We start from the raw sequence: 22516 nt of genomic DNA on the forward strand, positions 1-22516 counted from the left end.
AATATCAAGTTCTTTCTATAAATAAGAAAATACTAGGGCCACAATAGCGTCAAGCACCTCCCCTTGAGAAGATTGCAGGTTCAACACTCTGAATGAAGGCGTATGCGAGTTTCCTTTCCTACGAGAAAGAAGGTTGTGGACATCGGTGTGGTGAGGTTTTTAATTGTTCCTTGCAACAACAAAAAAACCCACAAATTTTGTTTCTAATTATGATATGATGCAGGTCACATCTTAGAAGCTCATTCACATCAGAATAGTTTTATACACCAGGAAAACAGGCTAGTTAGAAACTACATACAGCATCCAAACTCCAAAGCAAGAACACCAGTTCAATGCCCAGTTCTCCAAATAACACATCAACTCAATGTTTTGTCCGTTCACCATGTCAATGGACGTTACCTCGTCCTTGCCCATGTTTATGGCGTCCACTCTACTTTACCACATCAAAGGTAGCACGCACATTAGATATCATGACTGGGCACTCTCCCTTCTCATCATATTCGGCAAACTCTCCACTTGACAAGTCGACATTTTCAAATTTAGTTCCCTCTAGCTACATAAGTAAAACTTGCAATAGTAAGTAAATAGGGAAAACATTAAAAGGAAGTAATAAAAATAAAGTAAGGAAATAAATCTCTGTATAATACAAGAATAAGTCATACTTCTATAAATTATAAATAGAGCAACTCACCTCAGACTCTTCAAAGTCAAATTTATATAATATACAATAGTCTAATTATATAATACACAACAAATGTAGTGAGAATCCAACACTACAAAGCAGGTGACCGGATTCAAGATACAGCTCATACTTGTTACAGAAGACATACCTTGGTTTAAAGGAGATGCAGGAAACTAACAAGATTTCAGTGCAAGAAAAAACGGGGCAAAGAAGGAAATCAGATACCCATAATTGACATATAGGAGCTTCCATTAATAAATGAACAAGCACAGATTATGGATGACTTTTGTATGGGGAAAGGACCAGGACATATTTGGCTAATCTTCTTCAACAGGATTTAAGATTATATGTAGCTCTCAACAGAACCACCAATTCAACTAATATGTGAGATTCAACAGCAAGTCAGAAGTTTTTTTTTTCCTTCAAAAAAAAAAAAAGTACCTAATGATGCGTTTGCATAATGTTTGTTGTTGCTTCATTTAAAATGGGATATGAGGAGGAACTTAAATTACAGTTAAATGCCAGCATTGAAGAATTATAGGAGACCGGCAATACAGTACAATTTTGTACTGATAAATACAGAAATTAAAACACTCACAGATTCAACTTTCCATCCACCACAAAATATGAAATCCACTGGCTCATAGCCTCTGCAGTCGAATAACATTAATGGGGCATAATTCCCTGATTGACTTGTTTCCTGGGTAAGTGGTTTACCTCGGCCTGGAATCATTGTCACTGTGCCATCCCTGCCACAAAACTTGCACTGCAGACCAAAGAAGAAGCATCAGGAATCAACCAGCTGTAGGAAAACATTCAGAAGAATCTCACGTGGATGAATTATTGTCAAAGTTGAAGTTAAGCAACAGAGATTAATCACTCCTATGTGAGAGCGAAGAGCATAAAGGTCGATCTTGCTAAATTAGTAAAATCCTAATTCTAATTAGACATACCGAAGCTCACAAAATGACAACACTAACAAGTCAGGTCAAATAGCAAGAGACTATTCATGATCTCCTTATTGGTAACTACATTCGAGAAATGATTTCAGTCTGAAAACTGCAGGAGGGTGATGGTTGCATCTCCTTTGTCATGTGTACATCCATACATAGTGGAAAAGCAATCTAACAGGTGCCTACAGTGTTGTTAAAGGCCTTTGTGCCTTAGGCGCTGAGGCAAGGCGCAGAACAGCCTCATTGCCTCTCATGTGAAGCCAGGCAATGGGTTCACTCAGGTGCTTGCCTTTGGGTGCCTTGTGTGCCTTTCTTGAGCAAAAGGTGAGCGCCTTTTCGTGCCGGCTTGCAATTATCAGAATATTTATTCATAATGTACAAAATGATTGCAACTTTTACCTATGTTTTCTTCACATGACACAATTTTCAGAGTATTTATATGAAGGTTAAGTACACATTTATCATCTTTTTTTTTTTTTTATTACAAATCGGGGCCAAAGCCCATAACAAAACAAAAACTAAGAGTCAGAGACTCTAAAACTAAGAGTCAGAGACTCTAAAACAGTAAAAACCACTCATATCCCTATATAACAATTGACGCAAGCCTCTAGGAGGCTCATCCAGGAATTGACACGTTTATCATGTTGTCTATACATTATGTATTTTCAGATGGTGGGGCCTTGCTTCACTCAGGCGCACGCCTTTCTAGTGCCTTGTACCTAAGGTGTTTTGCAAGCCTTGTACCTTTCTCGAAATCCATACACATGGTTCTTGTCAGAAATCTCAAGTGCTAATAAATTAAAATACTTCCATCCTAGTCTTAAATGCTAGAAGAAGCTAATAGTAACTAGCACTAATTTGTGAATGAGGAACTCTGAATGTCCAGGATGCTAAAGGGTCCAGGTAAATTAGCACCATAATAGCGGAAGGAAATCTCAGAATCATCACGGACCAATAGAATTGAGATAATCATTAAGTGCGCCAGACAGCTAACAAATTATTTAATTTTCCAAGTGATGTTCCCTCTATGGATACTGGTAAATGGATAGATTGAAATTACCTTCTGAATGAGATTGGTTGTCCCCTTACCAACTGGGAGAGGAACAGTTTCATTCAATTCCACGCAAGTTTCCTTTTGGCTGACCTCTCCGCATCTCCCACATTTTACCTACAAGGAAATATCACAAGGATATGCAAAGCAGCTTTCGCGATATTCTTATATTATGCAGCGAGACTTGCGCAAGACACCTTGGAAAAGAACAACTTAATATAATTACAAGCTATTATCTGTCGCCCATTAAAAAAAGAAAAGAAAAATCAAGAATGAACCCATGGCGCCCACACATATGAAGTAGAAACAAGCAGCATCCAATAAATCAAAGTAGAGCAGAATCAGTGTCAGGAAAGAGTAGGCAGATAATGGACTGAAGAATCGCGTGTCAGAATCAAAGTCATTAGAGCAATGCAATGCAATAGGGAGCGAAAGTGAATATTGAAGAATTAGAGGAAAGAATAAGGAAATGAATGATAAAGACAAAACCCTACTAGAGGGGGAAGAGAGACCTTGAAGAGGTAGGAGAAGTTGGGGTCATCGCAGCCACCTTGGGGTTGAAGATTGGTGAGGTTCTCAAGGTCAGCGGTAATCATCAGCATGTAGTTCACCATTGTTATTTGTTGGCGCTTCAACTTCAAGCGATCCTCCTCACTACTGTCCCGCGCTTCGCTCTCCTCTCCTCCCCTCGAATTCAGACGGATCTTATATGCAATCAGTAAGCGGGCATCAACTTGAATTTCCAATTTTGCCCCTGGGGACACATGTCTGAACTACCCCAACACTAGAAGTGAAAATAGGCTAGGCAGATTTAAATTTTGATCAAATGAACTTAAGTCTGAATGATAAATTAAAGGTCTTTTCTTGGCTTGAAACTTAGATAAGATTTTTTTTATACTTCAAGCTTGAAACTATATAAAGCTTGGCTTAACTTGAAAACCTATTTAAAAGCTTACTTAAAAATAAAACTTTTAAATAAATTTATATTTTAGTTATAGATCTCAATATACTTTAGAACTATTATAATATAAAATATATATAACTTAATTCATCTATTATAATATATAATAATTGAAAGAATTTATCAACTATAAATATTAAAATTAATTTATAAGTCTCAGATGATTAAAAATATAACTAAAAATAAAAAAATTAAATTGATTAAAAATTAAATGTTAAAACTAATGTATTTGTAATGTATTACATAATATATATCAATGTGGGTAAATATGTTGACCTATTGAGCTTGTAGGCTAAGCTTTGAAAAAATAGATCTAACTTATTTAACTAAATAAATATAATTAAAAGTTTGAACTTGACTTGAGCTTATTTAGTAAATAAGCTAAGTTAGGTCTGAAATAAACCAAGTTATGAGCCCATGTTAAAGACCTGATCTATTCTCACCCTAACCCATCACTTGTAAGAATAGGAGGAATATTGTTACTAGAGTCGGTAATTTAAGCAAGGCAGGCTCAATTCAAGCTGAGCTTATTTGTATTGGTTCAAATATTATATCTTTTTTAAAAAAATCATATAGTCAAATTCGATCTTAAAACCTTCTAGCTTTGGGCTTATTCAGACTGGCCTGAATACTCGAAACTTTTTAATTTTTAATTTTTTGAATTAATTTTAATTTAAAAAAAATTAAACATAAAATATTATTTTAAATTTAAAAGAATAAAATAAAAATAATAACTTATCAACTTTATACTTAAATATCTCTATTATTATTTTATTGTATTATGTGTAATTTATTCATAAATATTTCTTTTACTTATAAATTAATGTACTAACTATTTAAATATTGCTCTTATTATGGTTATATATAAATATTTTATATATTTTAATTATGATCAAATTAATCTTAATTCAATTACGGGTAAACCACTAATTTAAAATTATTGTCCCAATTAGTTCAAAGTTTTTAATAATTCTTAGATAAACTATACTTTTTATTTTTAAAAATATGAGAAAAATAACCATCATTATATTATATAAAAAAAATTATTTAATTATGAGTAAAATATTATTTATTTTTGAATCATTTTTTCTTTAACTTCTGATATTGTTTAACACCTACATACAAAAAGTATTTAATCTAGTTATTCTCAATGTTTAATCAAGGTTAGCGCGGACGATAACCAAATAATTATTCAATAATATCATTCTATTTATTATGTTGATCTAATAATAGAATTAAAAATTCGTACATACCCAAATTTTATTTTTAAAATTATTTTTACTTTTAATTAATTATCTTATTTTATAACAAAAATATAAAATATATTTTTTAGACACGCAAATGATGTATATAACTCAACTTTAAAAAAAAATTGGGTCTTAAAATATTAAAATCAATATTAAAATATATTTAAATACTATTTTGATATATTTTATTGAATAAAAATATGAAAATATAATTTTTTTTAAAAAAATAAATATAGTAATACACTCAAATGTATGGTATTTTAGTATAAAATAATATAAAATTTAAAGAATTAATATTTATTATATTTTATATTTTTAAAAATTATTTTTTATTTGGGTATTTGGGCCAAGCACGAACCCACTTAAAAAATGGTTAGAGTTGAACTTGACTATATGGGCTTTTTAAAGGAGTAGAATATTTAAAGCCCGAATTGAATTGAACCTCACCCCTATAATTTTTAACTCTTTGTGAATGTAGAGTAGGTAATTTTGACTAAACCTGACTGAAAAAAGTTAGAGTGAGAGTTAATTATATAAGTTTTTTAAGAGAGTATGATACTTTAAACCTGATTCAAATAAGTTCGACTCGAATTGAACCTAATCAAAATAAGTAGGCCCACTCGAATCACCGGTTTTACTAATTGCCACAGATTAAATATCAACTTTCCAATAAAAAAATGGGAAATTCTAATAAATCAGTTTTCGGTTTTTTACAGTTTCACGTTTCACCTTACTTTGAGTGATGAGATAGTTGTTTTTTTTTTGTTTTTTTTTTTTTGTAGTTGACTCCATTTAAGGCATCCATCCATAAAGAAGCAAAACGTTGAGCAAGGACAAGCAGAGTTATTAAAAGCGTTGATATAATATATATGTGTAAAAAAATTCTCTTTATAAATTATTTTTAACAACCTCATCAATATCAATATAAAAAAATACAAAAGATAAAAGTGTGTAGAATTTTAAACATGCTCATATAACAAATTTAAAAAATAATATTATGTTATTTTTTTTATAAAAATAATTTTAAAAATATATTTTTAATATTACTTAAAAAATCACACCATAATTTATAAATACAATCAAATGAACATTTTAAAATGTGGCTTATAAATGGAGCGGGTATATTTGAAGTGGCTAACCTAAATTGGTTGGTGACTAAACAAACATGTGGATTCATGTTGCCATGCGCATGCAGATGTAATTGGACTTCCAAATATGAAACTGGCGTTGGTCTTCGGGTTGAAGTCGGGTTATATTATTACTCCGGTGATAGGGCTACCTGGGGTTCCTTCGTCGACTTTGAGAAGAGAAGCAAGAAGCGGAGGTCTCAGTCGTGTGTGCCTGAGCAAGAACGAGGAAGGCATCGATGTCGAATAGGCATGCGGCTTCAGTTTTCTTTCTCGCATTGGGTTTTCCAGTTCGAAGTGGGAAAGTTGAGAGGCATTGGCGTTAGAGTCAGACGAAGATCCTTGTTGAAGTGGAAGATTTGACCGGAGACGGCGTTAATCTTCTGCTGGCGTTCACCTTCTTTGTCTAAAGTTTTTTTTTTTTTTTCCCCTTAAGAAAGGAATTTCGTCTGCTGTGATGTTTTTTCATTTACTTTCGAAATTTCCCAAAGAGTATGCATTACATCATTACATTGAGGTCTGGTTATTATACGTGTTGGGTGTATTGTTTCAGTCTTCAGCACTGGTTTATTTTCCAGTCACGATTCCACAACAACGCGTATTAGAGCTAAGGAGAGGAAAGAATTTGGTTTTCAAAGCATGCTGCTCTTTTATATCTTGATGTAACTTTTTTTCCCCCTTTTCCTATGAATGGGGACATATCACTTTTTTATTGACATTCTTACTGTCTTATGTATAAAAAGAATTTATAATCCTTTTTACCAAATTACTTTGTATAAAAAAGATGAATCATAATTTATTTTATTCTAATTTTACCATTCCCACTTTTTTATAAATAGAGTAAAAGATTGCATGCATGAAAAAGTGTTTTTAAAGACAGTGAATTTAATAAAAATAAACCAAGAGATTTCTTTCTTTTATCGACAGCATCAACAATGACAACAACAATAATGCAACGATCCCTCCTTTTTGGCAACAGTCAATTGCATACAAGATCAGATGGGATAAATTATAAGCGCTTGATAAAAGGGGGAAAAAAGCTCCGCGGGCTTGATTCAAAATTCAGCAAATCTATAAGAATTGGCATATTAATTTTTCCTATACATGTATATATATACTCCCTCCAAATCACAATATAAAACATAAGCAACTAATTCACTGTCATAAAAAAAAAAAATGTCAGTCGAAATCTAAATTTCTTTACAAAAAATTTACATCTTTTCAATTATACCCTTATTAAGTATCCTATCCTATATAAATGTCTTGATAATGACAGTTAACATTTTAATACATTATTTTTTTCAAAAGGGGTAATAAATAAAGCAGGGGTACACTTAAAAAAAATAAATATAAAAATTATTTAATACTCTATTTTAAACCAACTAAAGCTTCTAAAAGATGCTCTATATTGTGGTCCGGAAGAAATACATACATACATACTTGGCAATCGCAATAGCTCCTGCGAAAAAAGGCTTTACGGATTCATCCCAAGTTTCCCAACTAGACCTTACTCTTCCGGATCAACAAGTTCAGTGGCATCCATATGAAGACAAAATATGCTAATAATATTACAATTGATTAATTTTAATGTTTCAGAGATATCTTTTGCTCAAAAAAAAAAATTCAGAGATATCTACATACGAATATATTGAAGTTAGACCAAAACAAAAGGCAAAAATTAAAAGGAAATAATCCACTGTAAAATGTAATTATACTCTTTGGGCTCATTCAGTACAAAATGGAATGAAAAAGAAAATGAGAACGGGAAACTTCTCCCCCACAAACATGGGAAGTTTTTTCAAGACCGTTTTGTCATCCACCATACATAATAAAAGTAATTCTCTTCACGCTTTCCGTTTTCTCAAATCCTTTTTCATATACCAAATGGGCCTCAAGAATACAGGCACTTGATCCAGCATACCAACTCAGATGAAGGGCTTTATCCATTAAAAAGAAAAAGAAAAAGAAAAAGAAAAAGAAAACCTTAGATGAAGGGCACACTATACAGAGTCATACCTTCGTCTCTCTTCTTGAATTGACTTGAAAATTCTAGCTGCTGATTCCGTTGCAGATCTGGGGTTGTGAGGCACAACCTTGATCGCTCGAGTCCGTTGTCCGATTTCTAGGGTAGACCGGGGGGCTCTCTCCGCCTCTGCCTCAGGAAAAACTGGAGAAGCCATTGGAAAAAGAGGAAGCGCATCCTTTCCTTCAACAATTTGACCCGTGCTGCTGATTTCTTGTGCCATTTTACCAGGACTACTTGCTGTGCTTCCTTGTAACTCACAAGCCTTAGATGCCTGAAATTTCTTGACCAGTGACTGTGCTATAGTTCCACTCTTCTGAACTGGCGGCAAATTACAAGAGCTTTGATTGTAAGCATTGCTGTTGCTGTTGCAGTTATCTCCTTTACCAGACAAACGACCATTTTTACCATGAGAACCTGGTCCCGCGAACTGGTTTTTCTGTTCAACAGCTGACCCAGATATCGCTGGAGTCATAACTGGCATATCATAACCAGGAAAGTAAGCATGACTGCTTGGCGGTGTATCTGTCGGGACCCCAAAGCCTTGATGAGAAGCTGGGACTCCATAGGCATGATTCATAAAAGCACCACCCAGAAAACCTGGCCCAAAATGCCCATATCCCCCACAAGCTGTTCCCGTAAATCCAGGCCCAGGACATGGCTTGTAGACAAGCCCCTCAGAAGGAGACAACACAGGAATTAACCACTGATGACCAGCTGACTGATGTAAATACCAGGGATTGCTTACCTGGTGGCAGTTTCCAAAAATGGGGGCGTAATTTGAAAGGTGGCTGCCATTTTTCACAGATGAAAGAGATGTTTTACCAACTGCATTCTCTGCAGAACATTCCATTTTATGGTTATGCTTTTTAGAGTCATCTTTGCATTTGAGATTTTGTTGCCGAGGTTTTACAACACATTCCAATGAGTGTTTATTGGGCGCAGATCCCTTCAAAGTAGATTTTCCCAGAAAAGCACCATCCTCAAGCAAAATATCTGGTGATCCAGCAATTAGCTGTTGGACCTGCTTAATGTTAAAAATAATACTCTACATAAATTCCAGACGAACATTTATATATGACAAAAGCTAGCATGTTTCTCAATTTAGACTACCACAAGACACTTAGCGCTAGACATCATTTTACCTTTATCAGTCTGTGCAACTCAAACACTTGGACTGCAAACGCTCTCTGTTGACTGCAAAGAGGAACAGAAGTTAGATCAAGAAAAATCACAGTGAAGCTTTGAAGCACGTAGAATCAAAATCAATTGGACAGAAGGTTTGGAATTAGATACGATCAAGCAGGAAGGACTATTATATAAATTAATAACAATCCCAATTACAGGATCTGGACAGAAGGTTTGGAACTAGATACGATCAAGCAGGAAGGACTATTATATAAATTAATAACACTCACAATTACAGGATCTTCAATCATACTTGATATCGTCAATTATGCTACATATCATATCATCATAGAATACAGGCCTCTGTCAGTAGGAGCATATTACTGAGCATAAATATACTCCTGTAACTCATCATAACACATGTTTGATAAGACACAAATCCCTTGGACGTGGATCAATACAATTCCAACAAGATCTCGTAGTTTAAAACAAAAACTTATAAGACCCAAAAAAAAAACATTTCAAGGCAGAAAATCACATTATATAATTCGAAGGAAATATTCAAGGAATATCGTTTTCTCTTATTTATTGTTAGATCAAACTCTACAAGGGGAACTTTAAGACGTACATTGAATTCTAAATACACTCAGCACTCTCAACAGGGTCAATTAACAAGGAAAGTTTGTAGAACAGTTAAAAGTTGCACTTTCTAGGGTAAAATTATGAACTAAAGATATATTTATATAACATGAAATCTATGAACTAAAGATAACAGAGTGCTTTAAACAAAATTTTTGTCAGAGCAAAACTTGGCAGTGAGTCTGTTAAATATGTACAGAAATTTTGCTTCAAGGAAAGAGAATGAAGGCTTGGAACATGGGGGAGTCTGCATGGATGCACTTGGAAAAAAACCAAAAAGGGGAAGGATGAAGGTGAACATGGATGAGTCAGTGAGGGAAATGGTAGTATTTCTGGCTGTGGAGGTATTATCAAGGATGAAGGAGGACAATGGCAAGGAGGGTTTTATAAGTTCCTGAAATTATGTAGCATGGATGAGGCAGAAGCTTGGGGAATTAAGGAAGGTCTACAACTAGCCTAAGATCTTGGTTTCAGGCAAAATTAGAAGAGCAATCTGACTCACTGTACCAAATTCAAACCATCAATGGCAATGCTGAACAACTCAAGCCATCCAGCTCCAAAGTGTTGTTTACTAACGAGTTAATACAGAGGCAATGGACAGTTTCTTAAATCACATTAGGAGAGAAGATACTACGCCAGCGGATTGATTAACCCAATATGCAGTCAAATGTAAACAGGGTATGACCTCCCAACTTTTAGGGAGCTCTTGTTCCTAAGGATCTTTTGGGAACTCAAAGCCCCTGCTGATGTAGAATCTTGATTGGAACTGGCCCATAGTTTATTTGCCAAAGAAAAAACAGAGAGAAAAGACAATGTGACACCTAAACTGCGCTTCAAAATTCAATTGTATGACAAAATGAGTATTAAAAAAATCCTGGCACTAAGTAATTGTTTCATAAAACTCACCATTTCTGGTCCTCCGGTCTTCTCTAATGTTTCTCATTTTCTCAAACAAGGCCTCAAAAACTAACCAAACATAAAAAAAATAAAAATAAATAATAGTTTAAAAAATGAGAAAAAATCTTACCAATACATCAAAATAAATAAGGTCATGTTCCTTTCACTCTAAAATTATAATCATTACAGCTCTCAACAATTACATATACCGTCAACAAAAGCATGCCATAGAGTACAGTTATCATATATGCCAAAAATGATTAACAAGGAAAGATTCAGGTTTAGTAGGACTGCCCAGTAACAGGTGCTATGTACAGGCAATAAGACTTACTTGACAATAGCTCTTCTTGCTTTCCAGAAATGTTTTTGACCTATTATCTCCACAGCATCGTCGGGAGAAATTTTTTGGCTTAACAAATTATCTACCATTGAGATCTTGGAAACAATGTCACTTTTGTCCCAATTTTTCTGTGTTGGACCAGTACCCCTGGTATTGTGACAGTCAGTGTCATCAATAGCCTCAACTGGACTATTCTGATCAGCAGTAGAATGGAAGCAGCCTCTTGGTAAGGGGACATCTCCCCTGTCTATATCACTTGAAGGATTGACAAGACCATCCACGTTCCTGGTGTCATTAGATAGTGGCCCAGCTTCATGATCCTGTTGTAAGCAAGCATCAGCCTGATGTAATCTTCCAAGCCTTGATCCAGGATAATGTGGATGCTCTGGATTTGGAGTCAGGTTGTCTTGCCTTGCTACACAGTCAATATTTTCTCCATTTAAAGTGTTTCTGGCGGATTTTACTGGCTGGTCCCTACTCGGGCTTTCATTTGCAAGAACATTACTCTCAAATCTCATGTGTTTTCTTATATTAACATATGGCAAGCCTAACAGTTTGGGATCCGCGTCACAATCATTTTGCACTTCCACCCCTATGGAAGTGAACTTTTTTCCATCAAAAGTCTTCTGAGTTTTATCACTAGATTGACCAACTCTTGAATTAATGTATATAGGAACCCTAAAGTCATCTTCATCTCCCTTATTTCTTTGCTCAGGTTTTACCATTGAACAGTTCGGATTCGCTGTGTCAGATTGGTGAGAAATACTATTGACAACTTGATAAGTAGGTGTTTGTGGGGGTAAAGGAACTGGGAGGATATAGTTTCTCTCAGGTGCAGTCTCCTGCAAACATGTAAATCCAGCAATTCAGAAAGAAACACATCTATTTCTCGCTATACATGGTAAAGGTACACGCACACATACAAGTCCCATAATATGACAAACTCCCAGGTAGAACCTAGAAAATAAGAATCGATAGTTCATGAAATGCATACACTCTTATGCTCAATGAACAAAACGTGCACAAGTAAGTCAAGCTTATAAATCAATGAAGCAGAAACACCTTAAAAAAAGTCAAGTCTGTGTCCAGCACACATTGAACACATAACGCTCAAATTACTTACGAACACTTCAGCTATGTCATGTCATCTGTCACTTTCTAATCTTCCTAGTTATGAACTAGAAAAGAAACATGCCCCATCGTTAAGTGTTTCTTCAAATATAGCTAGCATAAAAAGTACAAACTGCCTTCTAGGTCCGGCTATACAAGTATCGGACATGACTGGAGCAGTCCTCCAACACCGCCTGACTTGCATCTGAAGCCAGTGCGCCAGAAGATGAATTTGCAGAAACAAGGTCATGAATGGCAGGAATGTTTATGGAACAGGAAGAGAAAGCAAATAAGAATACAAGCAATGCAATAAAATCAAAATACTTACCTGGCTTGAGGATGCCAGGGAGATTGTGTTACTAGAACCAACTGGGTTAAGTGGCTGAACGCCAGGGTTGGACCTTTGAGATGGAATACTAAACTGTTCATAGAGGGCCATCTTATTCCTCGGCGGTGCTCTTGGACCGCCCTTTTCCGTATCATTGACATGCAACCGAGGGAACATCGGCCTCACTAGCTTCTCATCATCTTTCCCTCGCTTCATGTTTACTCTTTCTGATTGAATGTTCAGATACAAACGACCAAAAAATGCATGATCTCCGATCCAAATATCCAGATGCAAAAAGCCAAATGATTCAAACCCAGACAATAAAATCAGCTCTCAACAAAATATCATGCTGCATGCTGAGAAATTATCGAAACCTAGATTATTAAATCAACTCGACTTCTCGAGAAGACAACAATGTTTCGCCAACGGCGCACCGAGCGGACCAATGAAATTCAATCTTGCTGGCGAGAACTCAAAGCTATGAAATCCCAAATACAGATAGCAAGTGTCTCCTGGGTATATAAGCGATTCCTTAAAAACTCAGAGACTAACCCCAGCTCCGGAATCCGAAGAGAATTCTCTCAGGCTCAGATGCCAAATATATACTCCGTTCCACGGAAATGGAGAAATCGCGCAATATCTGGAAAACCCAGAGGGAAAGATGCTGGTACCCGGCGGAAATTAACGGAAAAGGGGGAATTTCGGGAAACCGGTAGGAATATATGAGGGGATGATTATGAAGATAGAGGCCACAGAAGAAGGAAATAATGAGTCGAACTCATTCGAGAAGTGAAAGTAAAGAAGTGGAGGCGGGCCAGTTTAGGGATTCCCGAGAGGATCACCACACCATCATCTTCAAAAAGAGTAAGAGAAAAGTGCGGCGACGTGGGCCATGTTTGGACAGCGCAAGAAAATCCCTTACCTTCTTCCCGGTTTCATAACCATTAAACTAATTTAACTGGATTTTGTTATCCAAATACCATGCTTGAGTTTTATGTATTTCTTTTCCGGATTCTGGATAAATACACAAAAAAAATACTTAAAACTTACTTTACGCTTTCACATCAAATATACCTTTTTTAATATATTTTTTTATATACAAAAACGAAACCAATCAAAACTTAACCATCCTTAGCAGTGTCCTGGCTACTACGATCATGCTGCAACAAAGGTTCCAGACCTTGAGGAGCAGCATCAAGAAGATAGAATAGTTTTTTTTTTTTTTTGTCTTAAGCTTTTCTTAAAAGGTTAAGTGGCAAATTCGGCATGCAAACATTACTTGACAATCTATTTGTCGGATGTCCGACAAAAGTTTGCAGCGACGGTCACTATCCAATGTCTTTACCTGTACAGTCGAAATAACTATCCGTGCATTAGGTAAACTCATTTGGTTAAAAAAAAAAACATAATAAATTTAATTATTATAAGATTTAATAAATTTTACAGTAATTAATTTTTTTATATAAAATTTTAATATAATCTTCTAAAAAATGTCATCCATGATCTGGGTACTTCTTCTTATTGGTTCGGAAATCTTTTTTTTTTTTGAATGGAAATTGAATTTCATTTGACAATCATTAGGGAGGACAGTACAACAAAGTAAAAACAAGACCCGAGAAAGTCGACTCAATCATCATACGCCTCCTAAAGTAATATTAGGTGGGGGATGATCAAAGAAACAAAAAGAATTCTCTATAAAATGAGCTTCACTAGCAAGAAAATGGGCATAGCTAATAACGTCCCTAGAAACAAAATTAATAGAAATAGACCAATCTCTATGGATGAGATTACAAGCATTTTGAATGATGTCCTTATAAGGGTGCTCCTTATGATATCCTCTCGTGAGGAGATTGATTGCTTCCACACTATCTAAGTATACTTCAACGTTTCTCAACCCCTTAGTCCAACAGAGATTAAGGCCTTTAGAAATTGCTAGAACTTCAACAATGGTGGATGGATAATTCGCAAGCTTAGAATTGAAGCCCATAACCCAAACTCCATTGTCATCTGAAATACATCCTTCACAAGTTGCTACTTCATTTTGACTATAACCATCAACGTCAAGCCTTATAGCTCATTGTGAAGGTGGATGCCAGGACTCCATGCCACTAGACGAAGAACGATCTATTTTGAATTTTCTTAGCCATCGAGAATCAGTGGAGGCTTTCATCAAACATTTCTTTGGGTCAGGTTGGAAAACTTGTCTCTGATCATCAAAGACATTTTTGCAACGTGTAACCCAAAGTTCCCAACACATGTAGGCGAATACTACTGGCCATGGGAGCTGCAAATTAGAGTAAGAACTCGCATTGTTTGTAAATTTCCATCTGATCCATTCTAAGCTTTCAAGATTCACCTTTTAATAGTCTAATCCTTTAAAAAAAATTTGATTATTTTTTAATTCAAATAAATAGTTTTTGTATTTATATGGCAAGTATATATATAATTCAAAATTATCGACAGGAAACTGGCAGATATTTCCTATTTCTCTAGTTGAAATGTTTAGTTTTTTTAAAAAAACAAAATAACTAGCTCTTGTTCCAGATTTCTCATCATGAATAATTTTTTCAGGCTGAGATGGTCGACCATAGCCTGTAGGCTTCTTCCTAAAAGAAGCGACAATGATGTCAAAAGCTCCTCAAACACTTGATTATGTCAACAATAGTAGGTTTTGATTCAGAGTATACACCTGTTGTTATTCAACTTTATGATAAAGAAAAATTGTCATGGCTTGTCACAGTAGCTAACATATGAGTTCCCTGATTAATGCACGCTTCACTCTGTCATGAATGGGCTCATTGATAGAATGAGCCTAAAGCTTAAGTAAATGGGCCAAACTGAGGTGGAAATCAGGGCACAAGAATTGACAATAAAAGTAAAAGAAGAGCCAAAGAGAGTAGGGTACAATTTTATCGATTGTATTCCTCCTTAAGTTTTGTGCCATCTCTTTAACCCTTCTACTTTTGTTATCTACTTCTTATGAACTCCATTATTAAACTTTTTATTTGGTTGTAATTAGCTTTAGCTGAATATATCTATGTCTTAAGTGTTGTTGATTTATGAACATTCCCAGTTGAATATCAATGCTCTCCTATTATTTTCTATAATTTTTGCCCATAAGAGTTGTTGATCATGACAAAGGTGCTTTCATCGAGAGATCTAATGGTGGAAAACACCCAAATAGAAGAGATGGCGATGAATCTTAAGATATTCAAGGAACTAAGTAATTGTCAAAATCTAAAGTACACTACTCACTTAGATCGATTTGAACAAGCCATGGCTGGGATATGCAAATCTATTTCAAAGATTTCTCGCAACCTTGAGTTCTTGATTCAAGGTTTTTCCATTGGGTCTTCAAACTCTAAGATGATTGCCATTAATAAATTGCAATCTTTGTTGCCAATGTTACCTCTGAGTTCTGACTCCTTTAGGGTGCCACAATCAGTTTCTAAGCCAAGTGACATAGACAGAGCACTAAAAGTAGTGCACTATTCTCATATACTGATTGAACCAGAAATGAAATTAATCAATTCTTCACTCGCCATCGAAAGAGAGGTAGACACCAATGGCTACACAGCTCTTGTGCCAATAAAATCTAGTACTTCCCTAACTTTAACCTAAGAATTCGATCCTTTTTTAATTAGTGAAGTCCATGACATTGATATGGCACCAACTAGTGAAGTCCCATTGTTGAATCCCATTGAAGAATAGTATGATGATTTGAAATTGAATAAATTTTCAATCTATGCCCTCAATCGCATAAGGTAGAAGATTCCATCCATAGAGTACATGGTTCTTGATACATCACTACCCTTACCTCTTTACCCTTCCTTTGACTTTACAAATTAGGTCTTGCTTTAGTAGGTCTTGTTGACTTGGTAGTAACATACTCCAATAATTTATGTCGGTACAGGTCAAGCAATGAGATCATTTTTCATGGTTGTACCAACTAGTTTATGATCCTAGTATATCACTCACTGTACTTAATTCCCTCTTGATTCGGAGAATATCAGAGGCCATTGATTAAGTTCATAATAGCTTTTTTACACCCTTTCTTTACACTAGAGATTACAATCTAAAGCTCCCTGTTACAGAGTTTTACTTATAGATGTACTATGTTTCCAATCTTCTTGAACTTGAATTTTACTGCTTCTCTAATGATTTTGTAAGGATTACAATTAATTTTCACAATATAATTGCCATTAAATAACTTAAAGGATTTGATAAAGTATTATTTCAACTATTGGTTTTTATTGGCTTAAGTGCTAGACTTAATTTTAATCTAGGAGTGGTTCAAAGGAATATGAGTTGGCTTTTTGTTGTTAAAAATTTGGAATCGCCAGCTACTATAATTGTTGTCATATAGGTGCTCTTAGTCTTAGTTGATAATCCCCAAGCACTAACTATAAGGTTGTATGCTAGACTAATAATTGATCTTAGAAATTCTCTCATTTTTCCTTGTCCATTTTATAATTGGGCTCTCTTGGAAATTACAATTTGCTACCCTGGTGCTTGAATTTTAATGTTGAGGTCTCTAAATCGGTTGATATGTCTAAACTTATTGCATTGGACCTATTTTTTCCACTTTTGGATTTGATTATAGAGATGCACAAAAAAAAATCAATGCTATATTTGTCATTCTATGCATGTTATGTTATTGCTTGATTGTTGCATTACAACTGCTACTACAACTATTGATGTTTCACCCTGGGTTTCATTCTTTAACTTGGTTATTGATTTGGGAAATAACAAGGAAGATTGGTGTTTACATTATGGTGATGACATATGTTGCATCCAAACTTCTAATTCAGGTGATAATCTTACTTTTATAGTAAGTACATATGTCAGTCCTACTAATCTAACCCCATTTCACATTATGATGTTTGAACTTAGAGCTACTCATAAGGCTGGGCACTTGAAATTAGTTACTAACTTTAACAATTGAATTCTAATTGCTACCTTCGATGATGCTTAGGTGAAGCACTACTCCAAATATTATCTCTATCAATTCATCATGAATTTTGGAGACTCAAGTTCAGCTAAAGTAAGCATGTATCTACTTGAAGTTAGTAGAATATGGGTGATTTTTTCATGTCTTATAGATGTACTTTTAGAAATTTGTTTAGCTAGTAGTGACCCATCTTTTCATTATGATTTGAGGGATTTTACTCAATTATCACTTTATTCAGCCCTTACATTGATGGCCCTCATATATTTCTTATCGTCCACGAAAAAATTGCAACTATGCAAAGAAAAAGATCATTATTTTAAATTTTCTAATTTCTCTTGTCCTTCCCTTCTTTCCTATTCAGATTAGAAAGAAATTCTGCAGTTGAAAATTTATTACTTTTTACAGTAGGTCTCTAATATTGATTAATATATACAAGTGTCATTTACTCCCATACATAATATTGTGGTAGATGTTATCCATGCATATGCTTATATATGGCCATTAACAAGAATCTTTTATGTTGGTTCTGTTATATATAACATCAATTGGATCAACTCTTACATTGGAAAGGAGCCTTTGAAAACTATGGGTTAGTTTTCCATAAATTTGTATCAATTATTGTTTGATTTAGAAACATAACAACTAATGGAGTTGCAAAGATATTGCTATAGTTAGGCATTTTGAATGGAAAATTTCTTTAGCTTTATTCTTGGCATATAGACAGCTTTGAGGTGATTAGATCCAAGACTAATGTTTTTATGTTAAACTCAATCAATGATGTATGAGACTAATATGTATTCAACCAATTTGAATTGTTTTTATAACAATATGGCCCTTAATCATGCAGCTTTGACTATGACTTATAGAATGGCATTTAAGATTGTGCTTGTGCCAAGTTGCTTAGTGGTTGCCATATGCCAATCTAATCCTTATAATTTTTAGCACATAAATGGCATTATCAGAGTTGCAAACCATTACCTAAAGGCTATTCTATCAATTTCTCCACTATTTGAAATGACTACGATTCATTTTGGAATTGGATCATATGTTATTGAATCATATTTTACCATGTGTTTTTATTAAGGCTACCACCTCTTAATCTTTTGCTATGGTTTTGATCCACCTAAATATACAACTTTCGATGATTTACATGTAGTCTTTTAAAGCTTGGGCCTTGAGGACAAGGTTCATTTTATAAGGAATGGTATGTCATGAATGGGCATAAGTGATAGAATGAGCCCAAAGCTTAAGTAAATGGGCTAGACTGAAGTGGAATCAAGGCATAAAATTGACAATAAAATTGAAAGAAGAGCCAGAAAGAGTAATTGCTGACTTATGAACTCCTTGAGTTTTCTTCTTGTCTCCCTGACCCTTCTACTTTAGTTATCTACTTCTTATGAACTCTATTATCAATCCTTTTATTTAGTTGTAATTAGCTTTAGTTAAATATATTTGTCTCAAGTGTTGTTGACTTATGAATATTTTCAGTTGAATATCAATGCTCTCCTATTATTTTCTATAATTTTTGCTCACAAGAGTTAGTGATCGTGACATAATCATGATCATGTTTTGGTTAGTCGAGTTGTTGTTTGTTACATTCCATCCTCTAATCAGCTTGCTAGCTATTTAACTTAGCATCTTGGCTCTTCTCAATTTATCTCTCTTCATAAAAAACTCGACCTTGTCGTGCCACCCTCTCATGTTTAAGGGGGATGATAATATAGCTAAAAAGTCCAGCTCCAAGCCCAAAGTAAAGCCCATGATTAAGCTCAATAAGATGAAGACTACTAAAGTGAAGGCGTCCAGTTTAATTGTAACTAATTTCATGTGATTAGCTTATATATCATAATGAAGCTAGAACTTATTATGTTATTTCTTGTATTATTATTATTTCTGTTTATATGTGATGGCAATCATTCATCGACTTCTGTATATATTAGGATGTTTTGTGTGTGTGTGCGTGTGTGTGAAGCTTTACATATATGAGTAATTATTTCATAATGTCATTTTACTCTCATATTTTTTCTTTAGTTCAGTTTTTGATTAAACCAAATTAAATAACCAGCTAAAATAATAAGTTTTGAATATTTGCCCTAATAATTTTGAACCCATTTAAATAATTTTTAAAAAATTACAGTTTTAAAAACTATATAATTTATGCCGCAACTTTATATAATTTATGCTGCAACTAATCTAGGAGTCTTGTTTATATACTTGTGCTAAAAAAAACAAAGATGCCTTTCAATTCCAATTTCAAAAGATGTAAAATTCTCCTAACAACTCATCGTGAACGAGCCTACATAGTAATGGATTGCCAACGAATTATTTGCCTTCATCTTTTGAATGATGAAGAAGCATGGTTTAAACACAGTAGGTCAATCCATTTAAATTCACATAGCAAACATGATCTAATTCTAATTAGGTTTTCAAATATCTTGTTTATAAAATAGTTTACACCTTACCATTAGTTGACAATTGATTATAAAACAATAATTGAAAAGTAACATTCAAACATAATAGAATGGTGAGTATTGTTTAGGGTTAAGGTTTAATTTTATCCATATACTTATTTTCAAAGAGCACTAAGAACATTAATAAGTGGTGTAATTTTCCCCTAAAGTATTTTTTTTATGAGCAAAAATGTCCTTATGTGAGTCTTCTGCCAAGTCTCCTATTAAGTCTCCTTTGACCAATCACGTGACTTTTCCCTTCTTCCCTTGTCTCTCTTCCAGATCAAAGTAAGTATGCTTTTCATTCCTCTAGCTTCTCCAACTGGCATTCTGTAACATCTTAAAAATTAACTCCCTGATTAATTTAACTAATGGAGGGTAATTAAGTAAATTTAAGTAATATTGGGTTAAAGAATGATTAGAGAGAGGACTAATGGATCTATTAGGTTATGATTACAACTTTTAGAGAAAATTAAGTTTGTACATTTGTTCGTTAATTATTTATAGAGTTTTTAAAACTTGTTTTGTAAATATGAAAATTACTTTCCATGATCGCTATAGTATGAACCATGTTTTGAAAATGTTTAAATGTAATGTGTGGTTTGGAAAATTGGCAATGATGAGATTATTAGTGAATGTGCTTGGATGCATTATATGCCAATAAACCTTAAAGTTTAAAGTGGTATACGATAATATGTAGAACTATATGTAAGTTATTATTGATTCTTGGATATAAGATTTATGATTGTAGACTGGCAAGATGAGTATGATAATGTGATAAAAATATAATGATATGATATGGCTATGGCTATGTGAAAATGATTGAGATATGATATGATAAAGTACCTTGAGCTTGATAATATGGTGAATGGCATGCTTTATGTATGTAAGCATGATTGTTGCATGATTATAATGACGGGAATTCACCCTAAGGGAAAAAGTAGTGTAAATCCACCTGTTGTAACCACTTTTTAATAATTGAAAGCTAGCCTTTATCCTACTATTTATCAAAGGACTTAAATCTAACTTATCTCCATATATTTTTTATAAAGCTCTTACTAATCCATGTTTAACTCCAAAATGAAGATCATTATGGGATTAACCCAAGAGAATTATCAAATTTGCAAAAGATGATAAATGGATCCCAAGTTTTCAAGATTTCAAAATACTTCAATATATTTTCATAAATCAAAAATCACAGTCAAGTATGTTTTATAGAAGTATGAGATACCAATTTGTATTAAAATATTTGCAATTAAGTTGAAAAATATCATTTCTCTAGAAATACAGAGGTGCACCATGGTATGCCCTTGCTATGCCATAAACAAATCACGACAACATTAGCTCTATTAAATGATAGCTCTTGGGATGAATTTTCGGTGTGCCCCAATTCTTTATCTAACATTCGATTGATGTAATCTAGGTTTTTATAAAAAGCTCCTTTAGAGTACTAGTTAATAGCACTAATCTCTCTCACATCTCATTTCTCATTAAAAGTTAGACATTCATTTGTAAACTTACTCCTTTCAAATGTAAAAACACACATGGGATGTCTAATTTAATTACTAAGTACCAAAAGCTCACAAAAGTCCCTAAATCATACTCAATAGACTAAAAAGAATATGTGCAACACACTACAATAATTTCATAACTTAAAAATCATGTTTTCAATACTCAACCCCTTGATAATTGAAAACAGAAAGGGGAGCTTGATTCTTATAAATTAACTCGTAATTTAAATCATCCACACTTTTACACAATTTCCTACTTGTACTAGTATTTTGACTCTATTTAGACTTTACAAACATGTTATGAATAACTCAGGGCACCAAAATACACATTCAAAACTACTCCATTATTAATGTAAGTAGTCAAAAATTATATGATAACCTAGCTAGCTAATTTACAAACAATCATGCCCTACTCTTTTCATAATCATATTCGTCCATTATCTAAATTCGCAATTACATTCCATGCACCCATTTCTACATGCTTCCTCGCTCCAACATCAAGCATTATTTATATGTATCATTTTCATCAATTCAAACACATTCTTACACACTTCACATAACTTTATCAAACTACCACAACTTGCATCAAAAATAAGTTTACAATGATCACATGCTTTTCCCAACAAGACTTTTTGACATATAATCAACTAAATAAACAAATGCAAAAATTAAATTTTCTTTGGTTACTATAAACTTTTGAGAGCTCAAAAATTTATCCCTTAGTAACCAATACTTCGAAAGCTTTGATTAGTTCAATTGATGCCAAGAATGGTTAATTGATAATTTAACCATACTAACAATCATTAATATCCTCATTAGAATAATTTCCAACATTTACTCAACACTTTCAAAATTTCAATCTCTCACATTCAAGCGTACTTGTATAAATTTAATTAGCTTCATTTGACTCACATTAATTCGATTAGACCATTAAACCATCATTAATGGCTATCCAACACCTCCAACTACCCCAATAAATATAATTTTTGGGTATTTATTACTCTATAACTATCAAAACTCATATGATCATTCATACTAGATTTAAATAACCTAAACAACACTCATTAAATCCATTTAGGTCAATAGGTTTAGCCCGTAGCTATTATGGGCAAAAAATC

General features: G+C 33.9%; 2 protein-coding genes across 2 annotated transcripts; both read right to left on the reverse strand.

The window, feature by feature from the left end:
• Positions 1-148: 148 nt before the first annotated feature.
• On the reverse strand, positions 149-3371 carry LOC129317172 (uncharacterized). Its single transcript, XM_054961536.1, has 4 exons — positions 3199-3371; positions 2696-2803; positions 1281-1448; positions 149-553 (listed from the first exon to the last, which is right to left on the reverse strand). The coding sequence occupies exons 1-4, from the start codon at positions 3298-3300 to the stop codon at positions 431-433; spliced, it is 501 nt and encodes a 166-aa protein (XP_054817511.1). The 5' UTR covers positions 3301-3371; the 3' UTR covers positions 149-430.
• Positions 3372-7369: 3998 nt separating this feature from the next.
• Positions 7370-13420, reverse strand: LOC129318410 (protein EARLY FLOWERING 3). Its single transcript, XM_054963151.1, has 4 exons — positions 12487-13420; positions 11040-11890; positions 9190-9241; positions 7370-9068 (listed from the first exon to the last, which is right to left on the reverse strand). The coding sequence occupies exons 1-4, from the start codon at positions 12700-12702 to the stop codon at positions 8022-8024; spliced, it is 2166 nt and encodes a 721-aa protein (XP_054819126.1). The 5' UTR covers positions 12703-13420; the 3' UTR covers positions 7370-8021.
• Between the last annotated feature and the right edge of the window lie 9096 nt (positions 13421-22516).

Source organism: Prosopis cineraria, unplaced genomic scaffold, assembly GCF_029017545.1.
Source record: "Prosopis cineraria cultivar Desert tree isolate PC_DT_omini unplaced genomic scaffold, ASM2901754v1 PC8, whole genome shotgun sequence".
In the NCBI taxonomy this organism is placed as follows: domain Eukaryota; kingdom Viridiplantae; phylum Streptophyta; class Magnoliopsida; order Fabales; family Fabaceae; genus Prosopis; species Prosopis cineraria.